The following is a 26,442-nucleotide window of genomic DNA, read 5'->3' on the forward strand; positions in this document are numbered from 1 at the left end:
AAAAATCGTCCTGTCCCTGGTTTTGCTGAAAAATTGCGAACAGACTGAAGATAAAAGGCAGCACAGGCAGAGTCCAATCCTTTATTAGTTCCCACTGAGGGACTAATAAAGGCCATCTAATCTAATCTAACTGGAAATTGGTGCCATTCACAACTATGTGTTTCAGTCGACATGAAAGTCCAGTTTGAAATATTTTATTTCAGCGCCAATGCGTCATTATTGATTCCCATGATGATTGATCTGCTTGCATCAATGTCAGAAATCAGATCCTAAACATTTATCTCAAGCATATGTATTACTTCAACTGTACGGGTTCATGACTTGTGTATATTATTGTTCTTGTCGAGACCACCAAACACAAGACTGACTTGAGACTGAGACCACAAGAGAGATCCAAACTGAATGCAGACCACACAACAGTTTGTTCCAGTGAAAGTATTTCAGGTCTGGAGTTATTTTGAAATAAATCTTTTCTCAGTGAAAAATAAATATGTGTTTCTATATTGTTAAAAGACTTCTGTATTCTGCACTCAGTTGGGTCTCTCTCCCTTGGTCTCCTCTCGATCGTCTCGACTACAACGCTACTGTATATTTTGCCGAAAAGGATTGAAGATTGTACAATGTTAAAGTATGAAACCAGAGGCAATTTGCTGACAAATAAATGGGGAACAAGTTCACAGCTTGCTGGTTTAAGGCAATTTGACATGCTGCATGGAAATATTGCTTAGCTGAGTGCATCATGTTTTGTCTTCCAGATCAATGCCAGAACCGGCTGTGCTTGGCAGGCCATTTTTCAAAGTCAACTCCTACACGCGGAGGGCAGGCCCAGAAATTCCACTTTTAATATGCACCATTGTGTAACATATTAAGCAATGAATGAGCACTGTTTGTCTTTTGATGGTTCACACCCTCGGTCATGTTGCAATGGACCCAACAGAATCGTAATGCACTTCTCTTACTGTCATATATGCATGTGGGAAGAGATAAATACAACCCATCCATATACTTGCACAGATTGTCAGCTATTTAACACCTAATGTGACTCTCCTCCTTACTGAGGATGATTCACATTGTCTTTTGAGCAACTAACATGCATTACTAAATAGCAACTGATATGTTACATGTAGAAAGAAAAGGAACGTCATCCCATGCCTTGCCTAACACGAACCTCCATCTCTCATTTATGTGATATGCAGTCCACTGCATGAACACCTAATGCGTCAAGATGCAATGCTGAAGGCTGTCTTCGGCTTCAGAATGGAACTCAAACGTCCAATATTCCAATATCAATATATTGGCATTGCCATTCACATCAGTGAAAGGAGGATGGTCTCCCTTCTACTAATGGTGTGAAAAAAAAAAAAAAAAAAAAAAAAATATATATATATATATATATATATATATATATATATATATATATATATATATATATATATATATATATATATATGAAGGGCCCAGGACTCTCCGCAAAACTGAGTGCTGGTTAACAGTCAATATATGTATGTATGTATTCATATGTGATGTGATGTGTGTGTGTTGTTCTACTGGCTTGAAAGTGGCAGCATGTCCAACATGACAGTGACAGATGTGGTAAAATATATGGTTTGAAGGAACTGGCTCAGTCGATGTATTTTCTTTTAGGAGTGGATCAAATGTGGGAGCATCATAATCCCTACAGGAGTCTAAGAGAAAAGAAAGCAGACGAGTCTCTTGACAGCAGCGCGAGGCAGAAAACAAAGACAAGGAAGGAAAACGGGGGGAAGGCAAAGAATAATGGGATCTTGCTGTTTGAGGTCACTGACTGCAGATGAGGGAAAACTCTCGGAATGCAGATGGAAGAAAGGAGTTAAAGCAAAGAGGTGGGATGATAAAAAAAAAGGAATGGTCAGATACAAGGCCTCGGAGCTGTGTCAGGTATGATTAAAAACAATATGATCAAGAGTGAAGGGGAAAAAGTCAGCCAAGATGGCGCCCAGAGAGTGCGAGACGCAAAAGAAACAGTGACTCGCAGCTGACTGTCCAGCAGCTTGAGGCAATGTCTGTGCTGGACAGTACCCAAGTGGGCTCCTGCATTTCCCCAGCAGGAACTTCATCTCTGAGGTGACTGAGATGGGACAGCTCTCACAGTTGCACGAAACTGTGGACATGTCTATTTTGAAACACCTTTTGGTAAAGAAATGTGCTTTCAAAAATCCAACATTGACGGCATTTTGTTTTTTTTTTTTGTTTTGTTTTGTTTTGTACCAGAAAAGTTTTGAGCTTGAATAAAGGAAAGCGGTATTAAACAGATGGTGTAACGATTTCCCAAGCCTCCAATTTTACCTGACATTGAACTGAAGTTTGGTAATCTGATGGAGATCTGTACACACAACATTTACCTCCACCTGTCGTCTTTGAAATTGCAGTCACACAAAAACAGGTAGCATCTTCAAAAAGGAGAAAGAGCACATACCCGACTTACAATCTCTTTTGTCAGTAGTTCTCCTTCAAAAGGAAGTGATTAAAGAAGGAAGAAAAACTGAGGCAGGGAAAACAGCGGGTGACATTCCAGACATTGAAAAATAAAAAGATTGACGTCTCACACTGTATTCTCCCCAGCTAATCTTCCAGTCTGATCATTTCTCAGGTGCGGATGCTGACTTTTTATCTGGAAAGAAAAAATGTTTTTTTACTCCTCAGCTGCACTTGGATGATAGACTCACTGCAGCAGATGTAGTGGGATATACATGGTTCAACCTGAGCTACCATACAGGTGGGGATCACAGTAGCTAAGTGAACTTGTCCCATGAGCACATGAATACATTATTATTTAGTTGTTGTACTAAACTTAGTGACTGTGTTGTAATATTGCTTTCACGATGAATCAATATGGATAACAAAATGCTCCTAGCTGCGCTAATATTTATCTTAACGTAGCAAATTTCATGTACACAAATCCGGCCTCCAACTAAATGACAAAAGTTGTACTTGATATTTCCCCAAGGAAAGCTCCATAAACATGGAAGCTGTTTGCTGTCACACTCCACTGAAAGGAAACAGATTGAATAGCACTCACTCATTGTCTTTCACCTTAATCAAGCCATCCGTCAATGTCTGAGGCAGAAGTGCAAGTAGACAGTTAAAGTATACTCTCAATAGGTTCTTCAAGTTCACTCTAATTAAAAGGGAAAAGCAGGTGAAGTTGCGGGGCTGTTTCTTTGCTTTGCCTTGTTGCCATGTACCAGGATCAACGCCTTTCTGACATCAGTCTTCAGTGGAGGCATTTTAAAATCTGTCGTGGCACCATGTCAAGCGCACAGGTGCTTGGATAGTCAAACGTACATTCATTTTCAAATAACTCTGAAGTCAAATCCCCCTGAGATTTCCTCTCTCCTATTTCCCAGGAGGGGCACACACTTACTGCCTGCCACTGATCCCATCAAAGTGAACCAGAATAGAGTTACTGAATATCTCCGTAAAACCTTCCGAGTCACTGTTTCCAAATGCCGCTCACATCCACATAAAAAACATGCCATTCGCTGTTACTGTGCAACAAATGCTAATGGCACTTGGCAAGTGGAGGTGAGGAAGCAGTGTGACACCTAAGCGTAACATGATTGTGAGAGGGGATGTTTCTGGAGATGACGTTCCATGTGTCTGCACAGAGCAGAGATGTCAGAGCCTCCCTATCACCATAATGCATTAGACATTCCAGATTCATTTATTTATCCATTCTTACAATTGAAAAACACTAAATCTTAAGATAATTTAAACATTTCAATTGTCTCGATTCTTCTACTCTGCAGACCATAATCTCATAACAAGCACTCCGGCGATGCTTTATTGCATTTCTGAACATGAAACTGCTTTAAAAATGATTGTTTTATTTGCAGTATATAAAGCTGCATGTGAATAGCTCAAAAGCTTTTTGATCTGAAACATGGGTGTTGAGAGGTCTTCCGCCGAAACTGAGGAGTCCTGCTGTTGATGAATCATTTTCTCCATTACCATTTGTTGTTAGAAACTGGTGGAGTGGATCTCGGGTGTCATCCATAGTAATTGTTTTCAAGGCAATTCCCAAGTGGACGAAACTTGAAAGGTGAAGCACACACTTGGCTTTGAATACAGACTGGCCCATCTTTCTTTTTTGTTTTTCTCTTTTTCGGCTGCTGCAATGCTTCCTTTGAAGCACTAACATTACCTCATTGAATGTACTGTGAACTTGGCCAAATATATTCTCTGTGTAGCCATTCCAAAAAAATGTCTAATTCTGTTTACTATACATTTTAAAAACAAAACATGACCCACAGCGATTTGCAATTCTGTCTTATTTATTCCTGTGTAAACATTTCAAGTCATCAATTGCGCAGCACCATGTCTTACACACGAACCCGTGACCGTTGCTCAAAGCTCACGAGCCACTCGAGTGAGATTTCACCGCCTACCCACTCGCCGTCTAAAGCACGGCACTTAAGGGATAATCTTATACTGCACACACATGTGTGCACTGGAGGGAGCTACAGGGGCTGGGAGGGGGTGTAGATCCAGAGGGTAAAGGTGCCTTGTTATCAATCGGTTATCCTCTGAAGATCACAACAGGAGCGTGTCTAAACACAGGCAGCAGTTCATTGTGTGGTGCGCGTCTCCAACATTGACCCATGCTGTCTACTCAATAACAGAATGGCTTCTCTCATGACATTGTTTCTTTGTGATGAATTAAAACATACAAAGAGTGATTTTGTGAGGTTGTCATCACTTCCCTTCAGTCATGTAATTGGCCATTGCGTTGGGAGAATGGCCAATAGCATTCATCTCGTCCTGAAACATAATGCAAGTGACGGGTAAAACATAAAATAATAATCACAATAATAACAATGCAGTGTTTTCGAGGAAAATTGTTGTTGCCGAATTGTAAGTAAACTATAAGTGAAAAACTATTTCTTTTTTTTGTAGTCAATATTAAGTACATGATGTTATGCAAATGGCGAAGGAAGAAATAAAACCACAGTTGAAAAACTGCAGGCTCAACTCATGCTTATGGACAAGCCGAAGGTTGAGCCCTATTAAAATGAACGTTCCCTCATAAGGGAACAGCACATTTCATGTCAGCCTTGCTGGCGGTTTTATCCGTGGTGACTTGTGATAAGTAAAACGTTTTACAGCACAGACCTTGCCTGAGGGCTCATACTTGCTCACCAGGATTTGAACTTATGACCTATGCACCCAAGAGAGTGCCAAAACTGAGTTTGTGAGTTCGCTCTCTATAAAAATTCAACGCGAAAAAAAAAAAAAAAGTGCCCTTGGATGTTATTTTCTTCTTTAAACTGAAACAGCATCAATATTCAGTGTAAATACTCAAAGCAGGGTCAACATTTTCCTTGAGCGTATGCATAGCACCCGGTTTCCCCGAGTCTCAGGCTGATCATTATTCAGTATCTTAGCGTGAGGCCACTGCCAAGTGTTGCCCAGTGAATTACCTCAGTGTCATAAATTCAAGCTGGATTCAACCCAGGGATTTGCATTTAATTACTAGAGCGACAGTTACGATGATATTGTCCCTAGAAACGGAAGGTATTTCATGGCGGTATTTGATAATCTTCTGCTGGTTATCTGAATTCCACTATTGTCTACCATTCAAAGGAGGCCAGGCATTTACCGGGAGCTTGATATCAAGCAAAAATTCACTTCAACCCTGCTTGGCAAGCCTCTAAAAATAGTCCCTGTAGCGATCCTGGATGCTCGCCAGCTTTGCCACTGACTTGTTGGTAAGGAAGAGGTCTTCGATTTATGTTATCACCTTCAACCATGGAGGAAACGGAGTGAATGGGACCTTCAGTCATTATTTAGTATCACGAAACAATTAAAACTATATCCTTGATCGTACGCCAGAAAGCTAATGGGTGAGAGTCATTATCTCCGCCATGCGTTGTTCTTGTGTCTTGGAGTAATCCGGCAACATACAGTGTGTTTATGTGTGTGAAGATCGGATCTCAGGGGAGAAGCAGAGCAGGTTTCAAACACTTTGACAATGCTGTCATGGTAGATAAAGTTGTGTTCCATCACAGTCTGAGATTCTGCCGGGGCCAGCCAGGTGGAGAGCACACTGTGGGCCGGGCTGAGTGACAACTGGTGTGATGGGATGTGACTTCATCACACTTGGCATATGTTAATAGCAGGTGTGTGAGAGAGATTTCTGACCAGCCGATTTGAACAGGGAGGGAGAACATCTCTACATTTTGGTGGGTCATTTTCATATAGCACTTTAAAATCATGGACCAGCATTGATTCTACATCAGTGTGGTGTTTACCGATGTGGTTGAAGGCACAGATGCTTCCCAGAACATTGACAAGCGCTATCTCCGCTGGCTTTTGAGAAGGAAAAGGCGTGATACTTGAGCTTCTAGCAGGTGGCCCATTGAGTGAGTTTCCAATTGTATGCATTAAGGGAGAATCCATCCTCTTAACCTTTTTTTTTCAATCTGTGATCTTGTTGTTTCAGTCACTACACTTAAAGCACTTTTGGGAACCCAGGCTACTCAATTCAAAGCCCAATACACCTTGGCGGTGGAGAGACAGTAATAGAACTGCCCTGGTACCGGGACCTCTTGGAGCAGGAAGCAACACTTGTTGTCGTCACAAATAGTCAGTCATCAACGGGACCTTTTTGCTGCAGTGTGACACAGAAGTCAGCATTCCACATTGGATGTTTCCACATTGGGCTTCAAAAGTTTCATCCTCATGCCGTTGAGTATATAGAACCTCACTGGGCCGTCCAACTCATTATAAAGCAATGGTGGGTTAAGTCATCGTGGGTGCACCCGAAGGGTCTCATCTTTACCGCCCCATGTGTCCCCACTTCTCTTTTTTTTTTAGGAGTCAAAACTTTCCACTGTGTTGAAACACATATGAGCTAACAAGCAATGCAGAAAGTTCCACATCAACATTGGACGCAATGTGAATGTGTTGACATGGTTTGTATAATGAGCATGAAGGGTTTTTTTTTTTAAATGTATTTCCCTATGATTAATATGTCTCTAGTGTGCTAGTGTGTTTGTTATTTTTCTTAGCTTTTTTCACCTAGTAACAATTCTAAAGATGCATAAAACAAATCACCGCTTCAGGTAAGAATGCTTTTTTTTTTTTTTTTATCATCCACTCAGCAGATACTGTTGGTGTCTATTGTCAGCAGGACAGGTACATAAACAGTTTAAATTATTCAAGCCGTTCCTCATAAAGAGGATAGGCTATTTATGATTTAAATCTTGCACAGCATCCACTTCGAAAGTCAATGTTGCCACTTTAATGAGTTTGCAGCTTATCGCCCCTCACAGAGGAAGGTAAATCACTCGCTTTACTTCCATAATGATTGGTGAAGTAAACAAACAGTGCGAGCAGTAAAGAATAGGTCAGTGACTACAGGGAAGCTTGTCAGACCACAGATGATGTCTAAATGAACAGTCTGCTGCCAGCCGTTTTTTTCCCCCCTGGGACCCTTGTTTAAACAGAACAGAAGTGCAACTCAAACTCCAATATAAGAAGACTGCTCAATGATGACTACAGGTGGTCATTCGCTTCATCCAGGACCTCATTTTGAGACACTTCGAAGTCGTCATATTTCAGTCAATTCAAGTCATTTTCTTTGCCCGTATGCCAAGGATGAAGCTGCATGTGTTGGGGCTGAGTCAGCATAGTTGAAATGGTCAACGTTATTCCTCTGTTTCTCCAGGCGTATGACCATCAGAAGTGTCTTAAAGTCAGCCCTCAGTGTGCTGAGCAGGGATGAAGAGCAGGACATCGATAACAGGAACTGGCAGCGGAGTGGATAATTAGCCTTAAAAAAGGAACAAAGGATCAATAACCCTTCCTTTGCCAGGAGTTTGTTCATGGGGAAAACAGGTTCCGGTGTTTGGTCAGGGACCATCAGAGACTGGGTGATTCAAGGATGATGATTTATCCTACCCATCCGTTTGTGAAGATGTGAGACATATACGAAGATAAAACTTGGAGTGCGTTTTAACAAGAGTCAGCTGATCCCCAAAGAAAAGTGCATTTTTCCCCATTACAAGCTGGTCCATCTGAAGATGACCACATGATATGATGTGGAAAGCAAACAGCACTTATTCTTCAAATCCAATATCAACTTATGCATTTACTGTTCATTCAGTCGTTGCCTCTGCTCGAGTGACAGTATAAAGCTAGAAGTGCCTTTTTGTTCAGATGCTGTTCTTTTCAGTGACAGATACTGCAATATATTTGCATCTCTATATGTAACTGCATATTAGCTTGAGTTGAAAAGAAAAGTGTTTGCAGACCACTCGCTATGCTGTGAGGCAGGAGGGGGCAGTGCAGCTGTAATAAGCGACAGACAATAGCCGTTATTATACGGGCATAGTTGGGAATAGAAAAACACAAAGGCTCTTGAAAAGAAAATCAACACACCATCAGGCCAAGAGAAACAGAGGCCATTGAATGTGAGACGGCTGGTGCCTGCCGTTCATCAGCACCACGTTCTCAAGAATTGGCTCCATAGCTGTGGGTTGCATATCTACAAGCGACAGAGAGCGGCGATCTGCTGATCTTCTGTTCAGGCAAAAATCAAAGTTCGCTCAGTTTGTTATTGGTGCCGTTGTGTGAGATGCAAAGAACCCGTCATCGTGAAATGAACAGCAGGAGGATGGAATTGAAGGCCAAGTGTAGCCATGTAAAATAACAGTGTTTCAGATTTTCATGGGTTAGGCTTCATACAAGGTTTTGACTTTGATCTCCGCGACATGCATGTCATGGTTTTGTCCTCCTCTACTTATCCTTGCTCAGTCTCTGCAGCCAGTTCTTTTTTAGACGACGCAACTGAAACTGTTATGTAGCTTTAGGTGTGAACATGGGGCGATACCTATAATTCCAAAAATACATTTGTGCTTTTAACTGAGCCAAAACAAGAAAATGTTGCCCTAAAATAAATTAAGTTTCATACATTTGTATCTATTTATTATTTATATATTTCTACTTCAGGCAGTTTGTAAATGCGTAGTGCATTGATTTAAATTTTATTTTATAATCTACTTCTTTTTTTAACATAACCGAATATTACAAGATAAAAAATGAAGACCAAATATTTAAGTGTACAAGAGTTCAGTCAATAAGACTAGAAGACTCCTCCTCTTTTTTTTTTACTTCCTGGGAATGAAAAGTAAGAGGATTTTCCAACGACAACATTTTCACTCAAAGCAGTGAGTTTAATTGATGTGCAGCTGCTTCAAAACAACTTGAAAGAATCTCTGATACTAATAAGGAGATAAAGCCAGCCACTAATGAGACCTGGAATCAAACAGGAATTCAGCGATCATCTGCCGCGTGCCCTTAATATGCAACCGTAATTACCGCCGTTGTTAAGTCAGAAGCCCGATATGACAAGATGTGTGTCTACATTCCTGGTCGCTGCTCACGACAACAACTGCATCACACCTGAGATGACTTAACTGGATTAAACGTACACTTACAGTTCATGTTATCTGTGGAGTGTGTATTATTAAAGCTCAATAACTAGACACTATGATGGCTACAATGTTCACGCAATTACGCCTGCAATATTAGACACGTTTGTACAGCTGGCAGACGATAGGACGCCACCAGTTTGTCATTTGCATAAGCCACATGTCTTCATTTATGCATGTAACTGATCCTCTTCCAACTGTGCCTGAACAAAGGACCTTGCTTAAACAGGTGACAAACCACTCAAACCTGCCGTTGAACCATTAAAATGCAGTTTGTTTTACACTCTAAGAAGGTCACAGGTTCTTGTCATTAAATGTGTAACTCGCCAGCAAGACACTGGAGCCATTAGCAGTAAACGTTCAGCCAGCAGTAAGGAAATACTACTCCAGGTTCAGGGATGTTGTAAACTTCATTGTGCTGCATCCAATTCTGCTAATTCATTTGGTCAAAAACAGTTGTTTGAGACGATAAAACCTGCTAATCTTGAAGTAGCCGCACCTTCCGGTCAAAAGCTCACATAAAGAACTTTCTCCAGCGCCTTCATGGTGTTTTATTTTATTATTTTTATTATTCAACATACCTTACTCTGTAATAAAGGCAACTCCTCGTGTTGCTTTGCCCCTCAAATGCCAGCTCAAACACTCACCGAGCACAATTCTGTTCCCAGTTAGATTGATTTCTCGAATGTTAATGGTTTAATTTTGTCATAATTCAATAACCCGATCCTCCCAGGATACCTACCACATTTATGCAGGGTCTGTAATAATGTCTTGACAGTCAGATGAGTTGAGAATCTCTGGTGGCTTCATTTGGTGTCAATTTCCCCTGTTAACATTCTCAAACCTGCTAAATGAGATCTAATCCACAGCGGCGCGCGGTGTTTGTATCCTTGCTGGCAAAGTATTACCTGGACAGCGCTCGTGTCCCAGTGGGCTGGACGGATAATAGTATAGTTGCAGGTTTAAACGTCTAGATTTGTAAGGGCCAAATGGAGGGTAAATGCTTTGATTAATGACCTGCTGCAGGAGATTTTAGATGACGCAACTGAAACTGTAAGGTAGCTATCGATGTGAACTTGGTGAGATACGTATAAATTCCAAAAATACATTCCTGCTTTTAACTGAGCCAAAACAAGAAAATGTTGCCCTAAAATAAATTAAGTTTCAAACATTCGTACCTATTTATTATTTATCTATTTCTACTCCAGGTAGTTTGTAAATGCGTAGTGCATTGATTTAAATTTTATTCTATAATCTACTTATTTAAATAATTATTTATTTGACTGTTGTTTGACATTTGATGTTTTACATTCCCTTTGAATATGTTGTCCCATTTGGTCTTATTATAAATTTGTTTGTAAGAACGGTGAAAATAAAGGCATGCACAGAACTCAGCTATAATATTTTAAAATATATTCACATGGGGAGCATTTCTTTTTTTTTAATATAACCGAATATTACAAAATGGACAATGAAGACCAAATATTTAAGTGTATAAGAGCTCACTATCTAACACTATAAGACCCCTAATGTTATAGTGAAGTTATAACACTTGTTGAACATTGTTCTACTGGAGTGAAATATTCCTCATGCGCCAGGTCAATAGCGTCATCTAGAGGTTACGCTTAGCTTCATATATTTAAACACTGCATTAACCACACATTAGTTGCCAGAGGTCCAAGATAGAGCCATGAAAGTATGATGGTACAAGCTGTTCACGACTTTCCTGACCACAGTACGACTACAGACATGTCTGTCAGTGCAGTTGATCAATATCGTTCGGCCATCAAACAACGTAGCATGAAACCGAGTCGCATCGGTCCCACCGCACTTAACAATTAACTCAATTACGGTAACCTAACCTTCGCAGTCCAGCTAACCAACCACAGTCATTGATTGCCAGAACATGGCTCCGCCTCCACAGCCAGTCATCTAACCAGCTCGGTGCTCGGAACAGAGGAGAATTTGGAATATATGGACGAAAGGTTTTAGCACTTAGATGTCAGTAAAATTCCTGTAATTTCATTGGTCTGATGAGAAAAGGATCAGTCGCTCCTTTGCCCATAATATTTATATTCTCGCGCCCAGCAACTGAGATCGGGTGACTGGTGTCTAGACCAGGGATGGGAAATGCAATCCTCAACAGGCCAGGGTGGAAACAAGAAACTGCATCTACTGCTGCCCTTTATGGAACAGTTTGTCCAACCCTGCTGTCGTGCACCATGGGAAATCACCATAACTGAGCTTGTTGTTGAGCGTGTTGGCACCGCTCATGCTTCCCTATTTTAGGCATCAGCCTAAGTCACGCCCATCTTCTTAAAGGTAGAACTGCAATGAAGTCAGGGAAACTGCGCCCAGATATGATGATATCTCGACCTCTGATGTCAGAGTCGGCGTTGTGCAAAGTGACATTGCGTGCGGACGGCTGCAGCTGTGCTTCTTTGTTTCTATGTCAGCTCACTCCCTGTTTAGGTACATTCTGTCCATGCCATAGTTCAAGTGCGAGGGATCAACTCTCCCCTCACATGTATAAGTTTGAAAATCGTGATCAATTCACTCGTCATTCACTCGTTTCTTCCATCAGTTTACCTCAAATTCGGAACGAAATAATCAGCATCATGCATGCGGCCCCTTTAAGCCTGGTGTTTTGTTTTTTTGGGGGGGGGCGAATTGAATCACAGAAGGGTTTTGTTCCGGCTCATCGGGAGCACACAGTTTAAGAAATCAGGTGTCTGAAGACTGTAACAGTCGACTGTCTTTCACGGCCCTTTTGAGATTCTCTGTCACACCCCTGCTCCAAGGAATGGCTAGCACATCCAATTTGAAGAATGTATGACTCATGACACAGAATGCAGCTGTGCCCGAGCAATTGCATAATGTAACTTACTGGGATAAGCTCTTGAGGCAATTTGGCAAAGCCAAAGCTAGCGCCGATCCATGAAGAAGTCGACGTCCCACAAACTGAATCAAACAGCATTGTTGCACTTTGGAATTGTCTTCTTTTTCCTCCCCTGTCACAACTATTCAAGGCTATTTTCAATAACCACATTAGCATGTATCTGTCTCACGATGGAGAAAATGAGTTTTTCTGCCTCCCACCATTTCATTATCTGAGCAATCTCCCACTGCGCAGCCTAATTCCTTCTGTAAGGGCTGTAGCTTCTGCAAACCGCTCAGCACTTTGAGGAGCTGCAGCGACGGAAACAAAATGGGTACAGCAGAACTAAAAGAGCATTGACAAAACAAACAAACAAACATAAAAAAGACGCTGCAACTCCACAGCGAGTCAGAAACTTCTGAACGGTTCGCACTACCTGAACAACTAACTTTATCAAGCTGTCAAAAACCAACAGAGGCTCCTCCGGTGACCAATTTTACCATCCAAGTTGAGGAAATATTGTAAAGCAAACTCAAACTCAGCAAACAGCTTTCTTCTTCTTTCACAGAAGGAGCTGCTGTGCCTGTCGGGCAAATAATAAGCCATGCACCGCATTCAAATATGAATTGGACAGCCTGAGCTTTTCACAGCCCAGGTGGTAAACAAGACATCACACTCGAAATATGCAGTTCGCTCTTCAAAACCAGTTCATGAAGAGGCAAGGTGCTTGGAGCACTCATAAGAAAGGATCGGGAATGACAATGAATTACAAGCGTACACAAATGTGACAAACAGTTTACATCAGTCAGATGTCAGCAGGATTTGGTTTATAAAAATAGTTAAAATGGAAATCGTCATTAAAGTATGGATGTTTAATTGAGAAATAATAATGTTTATACTACTACTGCTACTTCTTCTTCTTCTACTACTACTACTACTACTAATAATAATAATAATAATAATAAATGTCACATGCTACCACATGCCTCATGTCATCAATCTTAAGTTTGCTATCTCAACGGTTTCTCATTTTAGATTTTAGTTTGTGTTTGTTGGGTTTTGAATGCCTCCAAGCACTAAAGACGCCAAGTATCAGTGTGCTTTTGGGGAAGGTGAGCTTTTACCATGTCTCACTGGGGAGCCAGTAACACTATGGCTGCCATTTATCAAAAGCCAGAGTTGCGGCAGCTCCGCTTCGACATGCAGAGCTGGCGTAGACAAACAAAACGGGAGGGCTGATGAAAACAACAAGGCTTCCCTATAGGCATGGAGACAAGGTACAGAAAGAAAAAAGGAGCATGCAGTCTGTAGGAGCCTTGACAAAAAAGACCAAATAAAACATGAAACAAAGTACTGCCGCTTCCCCCCTTGTCTCTCCGCGTGTTCACAGACGTTGACATAAAGTCACCGCTTTGGCGCTTTTGATCACATCTCTGCCTTTGTGGATCATGCGACGCACAAACATACGTCAGCTGATCCCTTGATGTGCAGTATATACTTTTATGCATATCGCTCTTTAAATAGCACACTATGTACAAGAGCCATTGCTAAAAATGTAACAGTGTCCGGAGTGCACTGACATGTCCGTCACTGTTCACCATGAACTCAACAATCATTCATGTCTTTCACAGCCGAAAACTGTTCACTTCCCCAAGGGGTGAGCTATTTGTTTGTTGTGGGTCAAGGACAATGAGCGATTACATTGTGATGTTAAAACGTGTTATTTGATTTAATTTAAATATTTGGAACATTAACCAGAAATATTGGAGGGTCTAATAAAATTACATTATAGTATAAGTATATACTGTATATATATATATATATATAAAGGCTCAAAATGTCTACGACTAATGAGAAAAATCCGACCACATGAATCCAGAAAAAGCAATATTAAGCTTGAAAAAAAAGGATAAAACACAGTAAAATAAAAATAATAAATAATAATAATAGAAGTCTATGGGGAGAGCCAAGTTATTTTCTGGTCCACATTGCCTCTTGCCCTAGATATATACATACATGTTGTATACATGTTGTACCTCAATTTAAATGATAAATAATGATGTGAGTTTCCATACGCTTGTCATGTAATTTAGGATTTGTTATATATATATATATATATAAGTGCTCTCTCAGCATTAAAATGCATCTTTGAAATTTAAAGACATCATATGTCAGATCTATGGCATATTTTTCTCGGAAGATCGGGAAATAACTATCTCTCTATTGACTCCTGATAAGGTGGACGTAGACCATTAAAATGAGCTAAAATGAGCTTTAAAAAATGAATAAAATGAAAAAAAAAATAAATAAATAAATAAATAATAATAATAATAATAATAATAAATAATATAAAATAATATAATTTTTATTTTCAAAAAACAGCAATGTCGAACAGAACTTGACTCGTACGCAAGTCGTATTTAAGTATGTAAATCGTATTGTATTGTATGTATTCAATTCTTTTTTTCTTCTCCAATTCTCGTCATTGAAAGCAGGGCAGTCCTAAACAATATGAACAGTCTAATAAGGATAAAAGTCATCGGTAAACATCGGAGAGGGGGAGAGGCTGATAGTTGGCGTCAAAATCGGCTGAGCGCTGATGAACATTTGAGCATTGCTACATGCCTGAGGAACTTCCATTAACCACTCGGATTAAAGTGATCATTGGAGGCATCGGTGCCTGTCAGACGCCATCCCTGCCCTCTCAATTACCCCGCTCTCCTTGAAAACAATCGCTCACATCAGCGCCAGGGTTGGGCGGCTGACAGGGCGCAAGTGGACGCAGAATAACAGGCCTCTCAAATGCCTACCAGCACAGAGAGGGTGGCTACGCGTCCGTCGTCCAGCATCCACTGCATGTTCCTGGAACGCACCATTCAGTGTGTTTACTCTTCACCAAATCATGAGAACATGTTTAATTAGCCTTTAAGTTTCCAGTTAGGGAATCAATTGCCTGTGAGTTAAGTCATTGTAGTGGAAACAGCAGAGCAATGAGCCAACACTTTACACTGCTCTGGATGAGCTTCACATGCTGTAACTTTCCACAGTGACTGGCTCCGAAATGATGCCAAATCAACAATGGGAGAACGACACAGGAATATTCTTTTGATCCCTGCCACACACAAATGCAATGAAAAGTACAGCGAGCTTAGATTTATAGCAACGCTTTCACGCGTATTTCCTGATCATTCACTTTGGATTGAGGAAATCATGCTTATTTGCTGCTATTACTAGGTAATATATCATAATAATAACAATTAGAGTGAACTTTTGTTGACTACTCCAATGTAAAATCGAGTCATTCTTGACAAGTCACTAAAAATTATAACAGCAGAGATGAAAATAGAACACAGATATCTAGTCAACATGGGTTGTGACAGTCCCAGATGCAGCAGGGTGGACTGAATGCAGATTAATATTGTGATCATTATTTCAAAACAATGAAAAGAGATCATGTGACATGAGAGAGACTGCAGCCTCCTATCCTATATTTTTCACCCCCTTGGTGCGTGGCAGTCCAACATTCCACCTCACATTACGTCCAGACCAACATTTGGTTTCGCACCAATTCAAGATGCCCTCAACGTATTGCAACTGCAATATTGTACAAGGACACCTTCTTCTTTACTTTATCAAGGTCCGAACAAATGCATGAGTCTGCAAATATAACAGCAGCACAAGGATGTTGACCATTCTGAATATTAAGAACTGCAAGTTACCCCCCAATGTTAAGCTTCGAGTCCCTAAGCTCCCTAAGTCCCTGCTGAACCCCGGATACCATCACTTGCATCACAATAGAAACAAGCAGGAGAGCCAGAGCAAAAGCAGTTTTTGGACTTTACAGTGTGCAAGTGATTTCCCTCACAGTTCAAGAACTGTGCTTTCTTCCGTGTGCCAGGGAATTTGAGTGCATTATTGGCTGCATTTTAAGATAATGATCCATAAAAAAATGCGTTTGATTGGTTGGTAGAACTGAAAAAAAAAAGGGATTGGAAAACTGCACCAAAGTGGAATTAGTTTCAAAAGCTGTCAACAGTCTGCAGTCCCACAGGCCACCACTGCTATGCGACCACACACACACACACACACACACTCACACAGTCCTTGGCTATGATTCACATCCCTTGCTACATGCATGACACATCCACAGTTACACTCAGTTCCAGGACTCCTCATCTCCCAAATGCTGCCTTCTGTTCTCGTTCTGGGCGTCTATGAAAAGATCCCACAAAAGACGGGGCATCAAGTGTGCCGGTTTTATCCCCCCACTTTTTTTTTTTTCTTATGTCATTGTGAAAAGGTAGCAGAAAGAAAATTACCCCCATAATAGAGAGTCATCTAACAGACCTGCTGCTACAGTTACTGATGATGCGTATATGGTCACAATCATCTGAATAATTCCCTTTGAATGAAGAACGGGACACTTTTTTTTCCCCCCACAAGATCACTGCCGGTCTCAGTTCAAGAACACTGCATTGAAAAACGTGGCGGCACGGTGCATCCTTTGCATTTTATATAAGCGTACAGATTATAAGTGGGTCAAGTTAAAAGCAACTTCCAAGAAAAATAAATAAATAAATAAATGAAACAAGAGCTGAGAAGATTCAAAAGGGGGGGATTATTTCCTTGATCACCTTCAGAGGAAAGATCGGATCTAAAATAAGCCTCAAAGAGGACGAGCATGTACAAAAGACACCGTACATCTCAATTAATGTCAATGACGGTGGCGTCCAAAGTTATAAACGCACCGGTTCAACCGCATCAAACTCAAAGAGTGGGAATGAAAACCCGGCTCTGCTCCATATTTACACCATGAAAACTGACCTGTATTTTAAAACGAGGGTTATTTAGTTACCAACAGAATAGAATATCATAATATGTCCCAGTGATGCATTATGCCAATATCGTCTCCTACAAAATGTCCCAAACAGTTTGACAGTATATTCATATGAACTGACATCATGTTTATTTTGATGACAATATAACATAGTTTGGTCAATATAGTGCAGTAAGTGCAAAGCAATCAAAACAAACTCAATAAGATAGAGAATTCTGCGAATGCTCATATAAAAATAGGTGTTACATTGAATAAAATATCAGTTTTACACAACATAAATTCAAATATCATCAATGGATTTCCATAGCATGTCCTGTCCTTGCACATGTTAAGAAAGAACACCCTCCGTCATTGTTCATATAATAACCTTTATGAGAGCTTTACGAAGGTTTGCACACCTTCTATATTCAAAAAAAGTGCAGAAAGCATACAAACACACTTGGTTTTTCTTCTTCAAATGACTGCAGTCTGTTCTGGACATTTAGGGGTGTGCCACTTTCAAAAAAGAGAAAAGAAAAATGAAAAGCCACTTTTACAATGCAGAGCTACGGTAAATGAAACAACAAACATAAGCCTTTCCAGAGGATCATGGAACATGATACACAATTAATAATGATGTTGAATCAAACCGTTGAAAAGACATGGCAGATTATATTAATAAATACTTACTTACAGACTACAGCAGAAAACAGTCCTGCACAGTTTTTGTGATTTTTCTTTTTTTGTTCCTTTTTTTGTCTTTTTTTTTTTTTCCTTTGTCCGGGGTTGTTGTCTTTTCCGATTCACAATATACTGCACTGCGTGTGTGGTTATATTACTGAAAATGAAGTTAGGTAAGATTGACCTGTACAGTTACATTTTGTTATTCATAGATCACCACCATAGAAAAATAAATTTTGCATGATCATTTAAATGTTCATCCATGTCAGAAATCTGTATCCATTCCTGTAGCGTCATGTTTCAGAAATCAGAATACGATTGTTCGGCACACCCCAGTGTTTGATAATCCTTCAAATTGCCATGTGTCGTGTGCCAAGGCACCCGATAAGCTGAGCCACCATTTCCAGGAGGATCAAGAGAGAGGAGTGGGGGGTGAGGGGAGTGAAATAAAAAAAAAGGAAAAAAGAAAAGCTTCACTTTATAAATGATTCTGCTCCTCAAAACTGGCTAAAGGTTGTCTGTTTCTCAAGAACTTCGAGGTAATCAGGCTCAGACTGCAGTTTAGCTTTAAGCTCCAAATATTCATTTCTACTGGGCTCCACATAAACAGTACTGGGTGCCGTGCCATAAAGCACAGTCTCTCTTATTCTCTCTGGATGCAAGAATTGTCGTCTGACATCAAAATTGGGGTTGTATGTGTATGACACGGGGCCTGTGTACTTGTACTCGAGGTTTGCTGCAGGGATAGAGGGGATGGACTGATGTGGGGACTGCTTATCAGGCTCAAGGATGCCCCTAAAGAAATGATCCGCATCCTGGACTGGAGAGGGGTGCTCTCGCGGTTCGATCGTGCTCACGCTGTAGGAAGGACTCCTCATGGCACTGCTTTCCCTGTCCTGGTCTGGGGTACTCCTGTACGTGACCTTGAGCTCATGAAGGTCTCGGTAGTCCTCAACTGTGTTGCCTTCTCTTGACCTGTAGATGGGGTTTTTGCACATGTGTCCCATGGGATGTGGGATATACTCGTAGACGTGGCCAGCTGGAGCCTTCACTTTGGGACCAGATCGGTTGCTGTAGAGGCTGTACTGCAAGTTAAAAGAGCTGACATCTGAATTGTTGGTGCTTGTGCGATCACTCTGCGACTTTTTGCGCTTCTTCATGACCACAACAAACAGCCCGGCAGCCACGAACACAGACATGATGAAGACCAGGAGGAGGCTGAGGATGAGGACAGAGAGAGGAACCGTGCTGCTAGGAGTGCTGTACTTCCGTGGAGCATCTGTGGTGACAATCCGCTCATCCATTGGCTCGTCCGTAGGGGGAGTCGGTGAGACCGATGAATCGGAGTAATCTGGACAAAGCCCCTCGGAGTGAATGGAGCGCAGATCCATCCCTGCGTGCCGTTTGGGCGTCTCACACACAATCTCATTAACCACAGTCCCTGCACTTAGCTGCTCCAGCCATATCTTCATTCCAACGATGTCACAAGAGCAGTCCCAGGGGTTTTCAAACAGATCAATCTGAACCAGCATTTTCAGTTCATCTAAAACGCCACTAACCGGGAGGTTTTGGAATTGATTGTTGCGCAAATTCAGCCTGGACAGGGACAGACTTGAAAATATACCCACTGGCAGCGTTTTTAGGAGGTTATTGTTGAGGAACAGCAGCTGCAGGTTCGGAAGGTATCGAAAAGTGCCCTCCCCGACGTCCTTGATTTTATTGTACTCTAAGTACAGATACTGCAGGTTCTGCAGGCCGAAAAACATCTCTCCAGTTAGCTTGTCCATGAGATTACCATTTAAATACAGCCTACGCAAGTTGGTTAAATCCCCAAAAGCCCTGTCATGGATCAGAGTTATCCTGTTGTTCCCCAGGTGAAGCAAATCCAATCCAGTAGCGTCGACAAAATCTGATCTCCGCACGACAGGGATGTAATTTCCAGTGAGATACATTTTTTTAGGATTGTATGGCTTGGGTTTAAGATCAGAAATACTTTCAATCTTTCTCTCTTGGCAGTTGACATTTAGCCCAATTTCAGATATCTGCAGATTACATGAGCAGATAGTGGGGCAGTCCAAAGGCACAGGAGACTTGGTCTGAAAAGCAATGATGGGACCGTAATTGTATGCATTACCGCCTTGTATTCGGGAGGTGGGCTTTATTCTAGTTCGGTTGAATTGCCTCGTGCCCTTGGTCGGTCTTGAGGAAGACCTAAACACTGCCGACGATGTGGCAGAAGCTGTGACAGCAACAGGTGTAGTCTGGTAATATCCACTGGTGCTGCTAGGGGGTACCGGTCGCACCGAGTCCTCCGGGGGTCTTCTTGGGCATAGCTCCTGCTTCGACACTTCATCGAGGTCCCTACCGTGGAGTCGAAATGGGGTCTCGCAGACGACCTCGCCCACCAGAGCGGTGTACGCTATGCTCTCCAGCCAAGCCTTCAGAGCTATCAGCTCGCAGGAGCAGTTCCACGGATTCTCCTCCAGTTGTAATTCCACCACCTTGTCCATGTGCTCCAGCAGGCCGACGTAAGGGAACATTTTCAAACGGTTCCCTCTCAGGTCCAAGTGCGTAAGGGGGACATTCCGGAAAATATTTGGCGGCAAGAAAGACAGCAGATTGTCATTTAAAATCATGACAGTCAGATGGTGAAGTTTGCTCAACGTGTTGGGTTCTATATTCGTAATGAAGTTGTAGTCAATCTGTAGGTATTCCAAACTCTCCAGCCCAACAAAGGTGTCATCCCTCAGAATATCAATCTTGTTGTTATTGAGATGTAACCGCTTTAATCCTTGGAGTCCGTTAAAGGCACCTGACTCAATCTCGGCAATATCATTGTTCCCCAAGTGCAGGATGGTCACCCCGGTGTAATTGATGAAATCGTTCACGGAGAGCTTTTTCAGCAGGTTCCCCGTCAACAGCAGGTGGTACATTGAGAAATGGACAGGGCTGATCTCTGTCAGTCTGATGATCCCCCGGTTCTCACAGCTCACGGTGAGGATCCCTTCCTTCTCCTCGCACGTACACAGGTTCCGACAGATCTCCCCATTATTGTCATACATCTCGACCAGCCTCAGAGATGATGCAAGAAGAAGGATTATTTTTAGGATCCAGATATGCATGTTTCCTGGGTGAGGATGCCCCAGCTCACTCAAGTGTGGAACCAGTATGAGGTGTCATCTAAAGAAGAAGAAGAAAAAAAAGGGGGGGGAACGGGGTTCCGTTTTACAAGGAGAAGCAGGTAAACAAGAGCAGCTACAATGACGTGCTTATCTGTATTTAAATTCAGAAACCTGGCTAAGTCAATGAATATTTCATACTTTTTTGCTAATACAGGATATAATCCAGTTGAGACTCGACTGCCAGCACTGGGTTTCCACTGCGCATTTTTTGATATCTGCATGAATTTAAATTCGTTCGGGGCATGACAAAAAAAAACGTCTTTATGTGCCACTTCAGTCCCCAGACATTTAAGTACTTTTGCATTCGAATGCCTCATCTCCACAGGACTGTCTGTTATTTAAGGCTTCAAATCCATTTGAACTGCTATTACAATCTAGAAGTCACTCACCCCGCATACCCGACGACTCGGGGGAACTGTCGGATACCTCCTCTCCACCTTCGTCCGAACATTAGGCACGTTCGATTCTGACCGGGAAAAAAGGGAAAATACAAAATGAGTCCGTCTTTTAATGACGAATCATCTCTCAAAACCGGCCAGCACGAGCACCGCATTCCTTCCGTTTCCACTCCACCTTAAAAAAAAAAAGACGAAACGTGAATTTAAAACGAAGAGATTGTGTATCCAGGACGGATTAACACAAGGTTGCTCTCTCTTTTCTTTCCATCTCTCTCCTTCTACCTCCGCCAGTGATGCGGGACCGCGCATGGAAAAACGCGCATGCACACGCGCACACGCCAAACAGAAAAAAAAGCGCATTAAAGCCCACACAAGAAGGTGTTAACACTTGGAATTATCATTTCGACTCCGCACTGAAATGAAATCAGGCGCAGTTAGAGAGCGGTTGTCTCTCTGCGTCTAAAGCAAAGCCAGTGTCTTGTAATTTGGGATGACAAAAACTGCGCCGACAGACGTGAGTGTAATAAAATCGTGGCTGATTATGCAGACACAAGAGTCAAGTCCGGCGGTGTGGCTGCTCGGGAAAAGATTTCAGCACCACAGACAGTTCCCCCCCACAAACATAACAAGGGTAAAATAACGTCCTCTTACCGTGAAGAGCGCCCGAGCATTCCGGAAAATTACGTCTTCGCGCCCTGATTCCTCTCGTGCCGAGGCGCGAACGCGGCTTTCTGGACGTACATTTAGTCAAAAAAAAAAATTAAATCCTTATGTGTTCTGTGTTTGGCTTCATGTGAAGCAAAGACGCATTTGGACTGCCGGTGCGTTCACCAACCACCGCGGTGAAACTGGCCCCGCAAATGTTCCTCCGACAGAAAACAGCAGTGTCATCTCAGAAAAATAGCCAAAGCCAAAGTTCGAATATGGCCAAAAAAAAAAAAGAAAGGTTAGAATCCAGCTTCAGAGAGGCATTTTTAACCGCGACTTTCCTCCATGCGCACCGATGGAAGAATCACGACTCCGGTTGTCTGCAGACGGCGCTGCGCCGCGCACCAGTTAGTGTCTTTATTTTTCATCCAAACTGAGCCAAGATCAGTGGTGAGACTGCTCCGAGCTTCCAGCGGTGAAATCTCCTCTCCCCCAAGGCGGCAGAAATGTGTGGACACAAGCTTTATCTCCCTGCCGTCATTTGTGTGAAAAGAACTTTGTCCGGGTTGGAATGAAAGCCAACATCTATTATGACGCTACAGTTATCCAGGTATGACAGCATCACACGAAGCACTGTCAGGAGCAGGAAATGAAAAGCAGTTTAATGCGCGCAATAGTCTTTAAATGGATATGGTAATGAAGAGGAGGAGGAGGGGAGGATGCAGGGAGAGGGAAGGGGGTGGATGGAAGAAGACCCGTAGAGGGCAGCATCATGATGACAAAAAAGATCATCTTGGCAGCAGTGCCGTTTTAGACAGCGCTTTGAAAGTGAATTCATTCTGCATCTGTTTGATTTGTCAGTCTTGGCGAGATTCACATTTTAACTCTCCCTTGTTTAATCTAGTCGATGATGTGCGTTTATCACACGGCCGTCTCATTAAAATAAACTTTTTTCAAAGACGCTTGAAGACAGTGTGTGAGTTGGAGCCAGGCGGATGGTTGGCATCATTATTGACCGTAAAGTGGGGTTTTGCTGGTTTTTAATGGTACTTCCAAGCGTGTCACCAAAACCAAGATTTGGAAAAAATACCATTGTAGTTCAAGACCGCACACATGGGTCTGCAAGGGAGGAATCGTTGCTTCAGAACAGACGTGTGTGTATTCATTTGTGTCTTGACATTTTTGTCACACTCCGACCACCCAATTTTACACCCTAGTTTTACATTATAATTTGTCATTTCTGTCTCTGTTGAAAAACAGGGTTTAATGACCTGTAACTGGAAAAAAAATGTGGTGCATGTGTTATGGCCATTTAATTCCAAGGAAGAGTTCAAAACGTCTTACAGGGTCCAAAGACAATCAGTCCAACTGAATACAAGGAACTGCAATGTCCTGTACGCAATGTAAAACATGTGAGTGACTGTGCGACGTTTCTTGAACCTGCAATGAACCTTCATATACCACCATTATTAAGACAGCAGCGGGAGCTTAAAGGTCTCTCTTGTGGGGGTAAGTTTAAAGCTGTCTGATTCAAGGAGAAGTTCCTGGAAAATGTCAGCTGTGTAACAATGCATCTATGATGTCTGCAGCATAGACACACAGGCATTTGCATCATGGCCATAGAATGATTGAAACATGAGGCTTCAGCAGAAACATGCGACACGTGACTGGCGATCAAATGATTCCAGTCCTAAGACACCTGATTGGTGAATAGGTGTCCACATGATCGGTTGGAACAAAAACACGCACCTACTGTGACCATCTGTGGAAGCAGTTACCCTCCACTGAACTAGACAGTTAAAGACAAGGATTATACAGGGAGGACAGTGTTTCACGCCTGCCCACCTATTCTGACAAATATGTAAATGATAAAAGTGAAAAAAAAAAGATTTAAACAAACTCAGTAATTTCATTCGATGAATAAAAGCTGGCCATGACTAACAACTCATTCAGATTACAAAAAGCACATTCAATGACCACTGGCTATGTTTAGTAAGAATAACGCATATTTTTTGTGCAAATATTTTCCTCATCATTTCTTTTTTCTTCTGTTTTCCAAACCTACACTGTCAGGTCAGGTCGGGTGTGAAACCTACTGTTTCACATCCGACCTGCCACACCGCTTGTTTTTGAGGACAAAACTACAAAGGCTACGATTATATATGTATGTATGTAAACGCTGAGCTGTAATACGATGACGGTGTGTGTATTACCAGGCTCTTACCCATGTAAATTGCCTGGGTCAGCACCAAAAGGTGGATGGTACACCTACTCCCTGTATACAGGGGAAACAGCTATCTCACTATACCTTCCAGAATGGCATCTCTCCTGACAAAACACACGTCCCTCTTCAACATTAAAACAGTTATTCGATCACATTACGTCAAACACTCTGATATTCCATGTAAATTCTGTCGATGAATTCCACATTGCCATTCGTGAGTTCAGGAACATGTAAATTATAGGACCCTCCTACCTGCTGTGACTCGATAGCTTCGAAAGTCGTGTATTTTATTGTGGTGATGTGCATGGAGAGGCCCTCAAAATCGGAATTTTGGATTTTTTTGGATTTGGATCGCCGTTGGTGTGGAAGAACATGTCGGCCAATGTCGACAACTTTTACAATAGAAAGCACCGCAGAAGAAAGGACTTCTGGAGCCACGCAACATAACACTGCGTAATTGCCCAAAAACTTTTGACATTTATTTTGACATTCATTAATTGTGTATTTTGTTTTAAATTCAATCTTTTAAAACAACTCCACATAACTAACCCAGAAATGTGTGTGCAGACCAAATTTAACATGTATTAAATGAGTCCGTACTGAATATGTATAAAATTAAAATAAAAAAAATGTAGTTGTGAAAATCCCTGAAATTATGTCCCACGGAGAGAGAAGGACAAGAGCTGGATATTGCTGTTTATTTTAAAAACATATTTTCAGAAGCGACTGACTCATCAGGAGTAAACGCTGAAGGGCCACATGGACCGGCCCCTGGACTAAAGCAACAGCTCGATCAAGCTCACACACATAGTTCATATAGCAGAGTCACTCAAAAGCTTCATCAGCTTTTCGATAGCATGTAGCACCTCTTCGATTGATCATTAAAACATTGCCAAATTTTTCTGGATGGAAAGTGATGGAAATTCACAACAATAAATTCACAACAATAAATCGTTGGGTTGAGTTACGGCTGTAACTAACTTTTCTTCTTTTTCATAGAAATGAAAAGAGCTAAAAACTATAGAAAATATTCTTGTTATGCTCTGAGTTCAATGCATTGAACAAGCCTTATTGTTTACTCATTTAATCTCTGGAAATGTATTTTTTGCTTTCGTTTTTGTTTTGGAAGATTTTCCCATAACCATGACTTAGTCTAGAGTGATGGGAGCTTTGTGCCAGTAGCAAACATAGCAAAAAAAGGAGCCACATAGCAAACGCAACCCTCAACGGTCCTGTTATGTTAATACCATTTCATTAAACTAGTACTTCTGTATCATGCTTGTGAGAGTAAAGCTCTAGACTGGTCGATGTGATTCATGTTGAAGCCCAACTCTGCACAGCTCTAGATCAGCGACATGACCCACAAGATAGACAGGACTGATGCAGTAAATATTGGCACAGCAAGCAGGATAACATATCTAAATCGTGTTCAGCTTGGTTCGTCTGATCTTAGTGAAGCGACAACAGATGCACAGCAGCATTATCAACTCATTAAGTGGATCTGGTCACCATGTTTATGTGACTCTTAAATCTGAGATCTTTCTTAGATGAAGGCAGTAATATAGATTTCTCAGCTGCCACGTCCACATAGTCACTGACAAAATCAATCTCTGGAAATAAAGGTGACTTGGATATTTATCAATAAACCGGATGCTTCCCAGAGCCGATGAAGACTCACCCAAGCGGCTCACAGTACATTAGGAATTAACTGACACGGCCCCTCACTGTCCCGTTGGATTGCTCAGACACTGAAAACTAAGAGCCAGATTTGAAGCAGCTCCTCTGTATTCTGTACCGTGAGCTCTCATTTCTAATTCCTCAGCTTCCCTGACTCACTCCAAGTCACCACCGTTCGCTGCAGTAGGTAAAGCAAAAAAAAACAAACAGTAAAACTAGTGTCATTTTAAGAGGCATGCATTATCCTTGATCCATGATATTATGACTTGCATGGTGCATCGCCTTAGTCCGGGCACATTGTTCATGATCCCCTTTCCTCAGGGGGGTGATGCTGTGCTGTGTAACAGTATAAATACCTTCTTCAGCTCATCTAGCTTTGGAATTTCAAATGATCCAAAAGGCTCACACCACCACATCCTTCTGGAGATAAACTTTAACCTGCATATGCGCGTATTAGACACGCAT

General features: G+C 41.7%; 1 protein-coding gene across 3 annotated transcripts; it reads right to left on the reverse strand.

The window, feature by feature from the left end:
• Window positions 1-1,478: 1,478 nt before the first annotated feature.
• On the reverse strand, window positions 1,479-22,791 carry LOC128767404 (SLIT and NTRK-like protein 5). 3 transcript variants are annotated; one of them, XM_053879442.1, is made up of 3 exons: window positions 22,080-22,791; window positions 21,420-21,496; window positions 1,479-21,028 (listed from the first exon to the last, which is right to left on the reverse strand). In XM_053879442.1, the coding sequence occupies exon 3, from the start codon at window positions 20,968-20,970 to the stop codon at window positions 18,346-18,348; it is 2,625 nt and encodes an 874-aa protein (XP_053735417.1). In that variant the 5' UTR covers window positions 20,971-21,028; window positions 21,420-21,496; window positions 22,080-22,791; the 3' UTR covers window positions 1,479-18,345. The 3 variants fall into 3 exon arrangements, with proteins under 3 accessions (XP_053735417.1, XP_053735436.1, XP_053735427.1); XM_053879461.1 differs by having other exon boundaries at window positions 21,420-21,603; XM_053879452.1 differs by lacking the exon at window positions 22,080-22,791 and having other exon boundaries at window positions 21,420-22,003.
• Window positions 22,792-26,442: the final 3,651 nt, after the last annotated feature.

Source organism: Synchiropus splendidus, chromosome 1 (assembly GCF_027744825.2).
Source record: "Synchiropus splendidus isolate RoL2022-P1 chromosome 1, RoL_Sspl_1.0, whole genome shotgun sequence".
Classification (NCBI taxonomy): domain Eukaryota; kingdom Metazoa; phylum Chordata; class Actinopteri; order Syngnathiformes; family Callionymidae; genus Synchiropus; species Synchiropus splendidus.

Excerpts from the sequence above, each read along its gene's own strand:
- LOC128767404 (XM_053879442.1), bottom strand. The coding sequence starts at position 20,970 with ATGCATATCTGGATCCTAAAAATAATCCTTCTTCTTGCATCATCTCTG.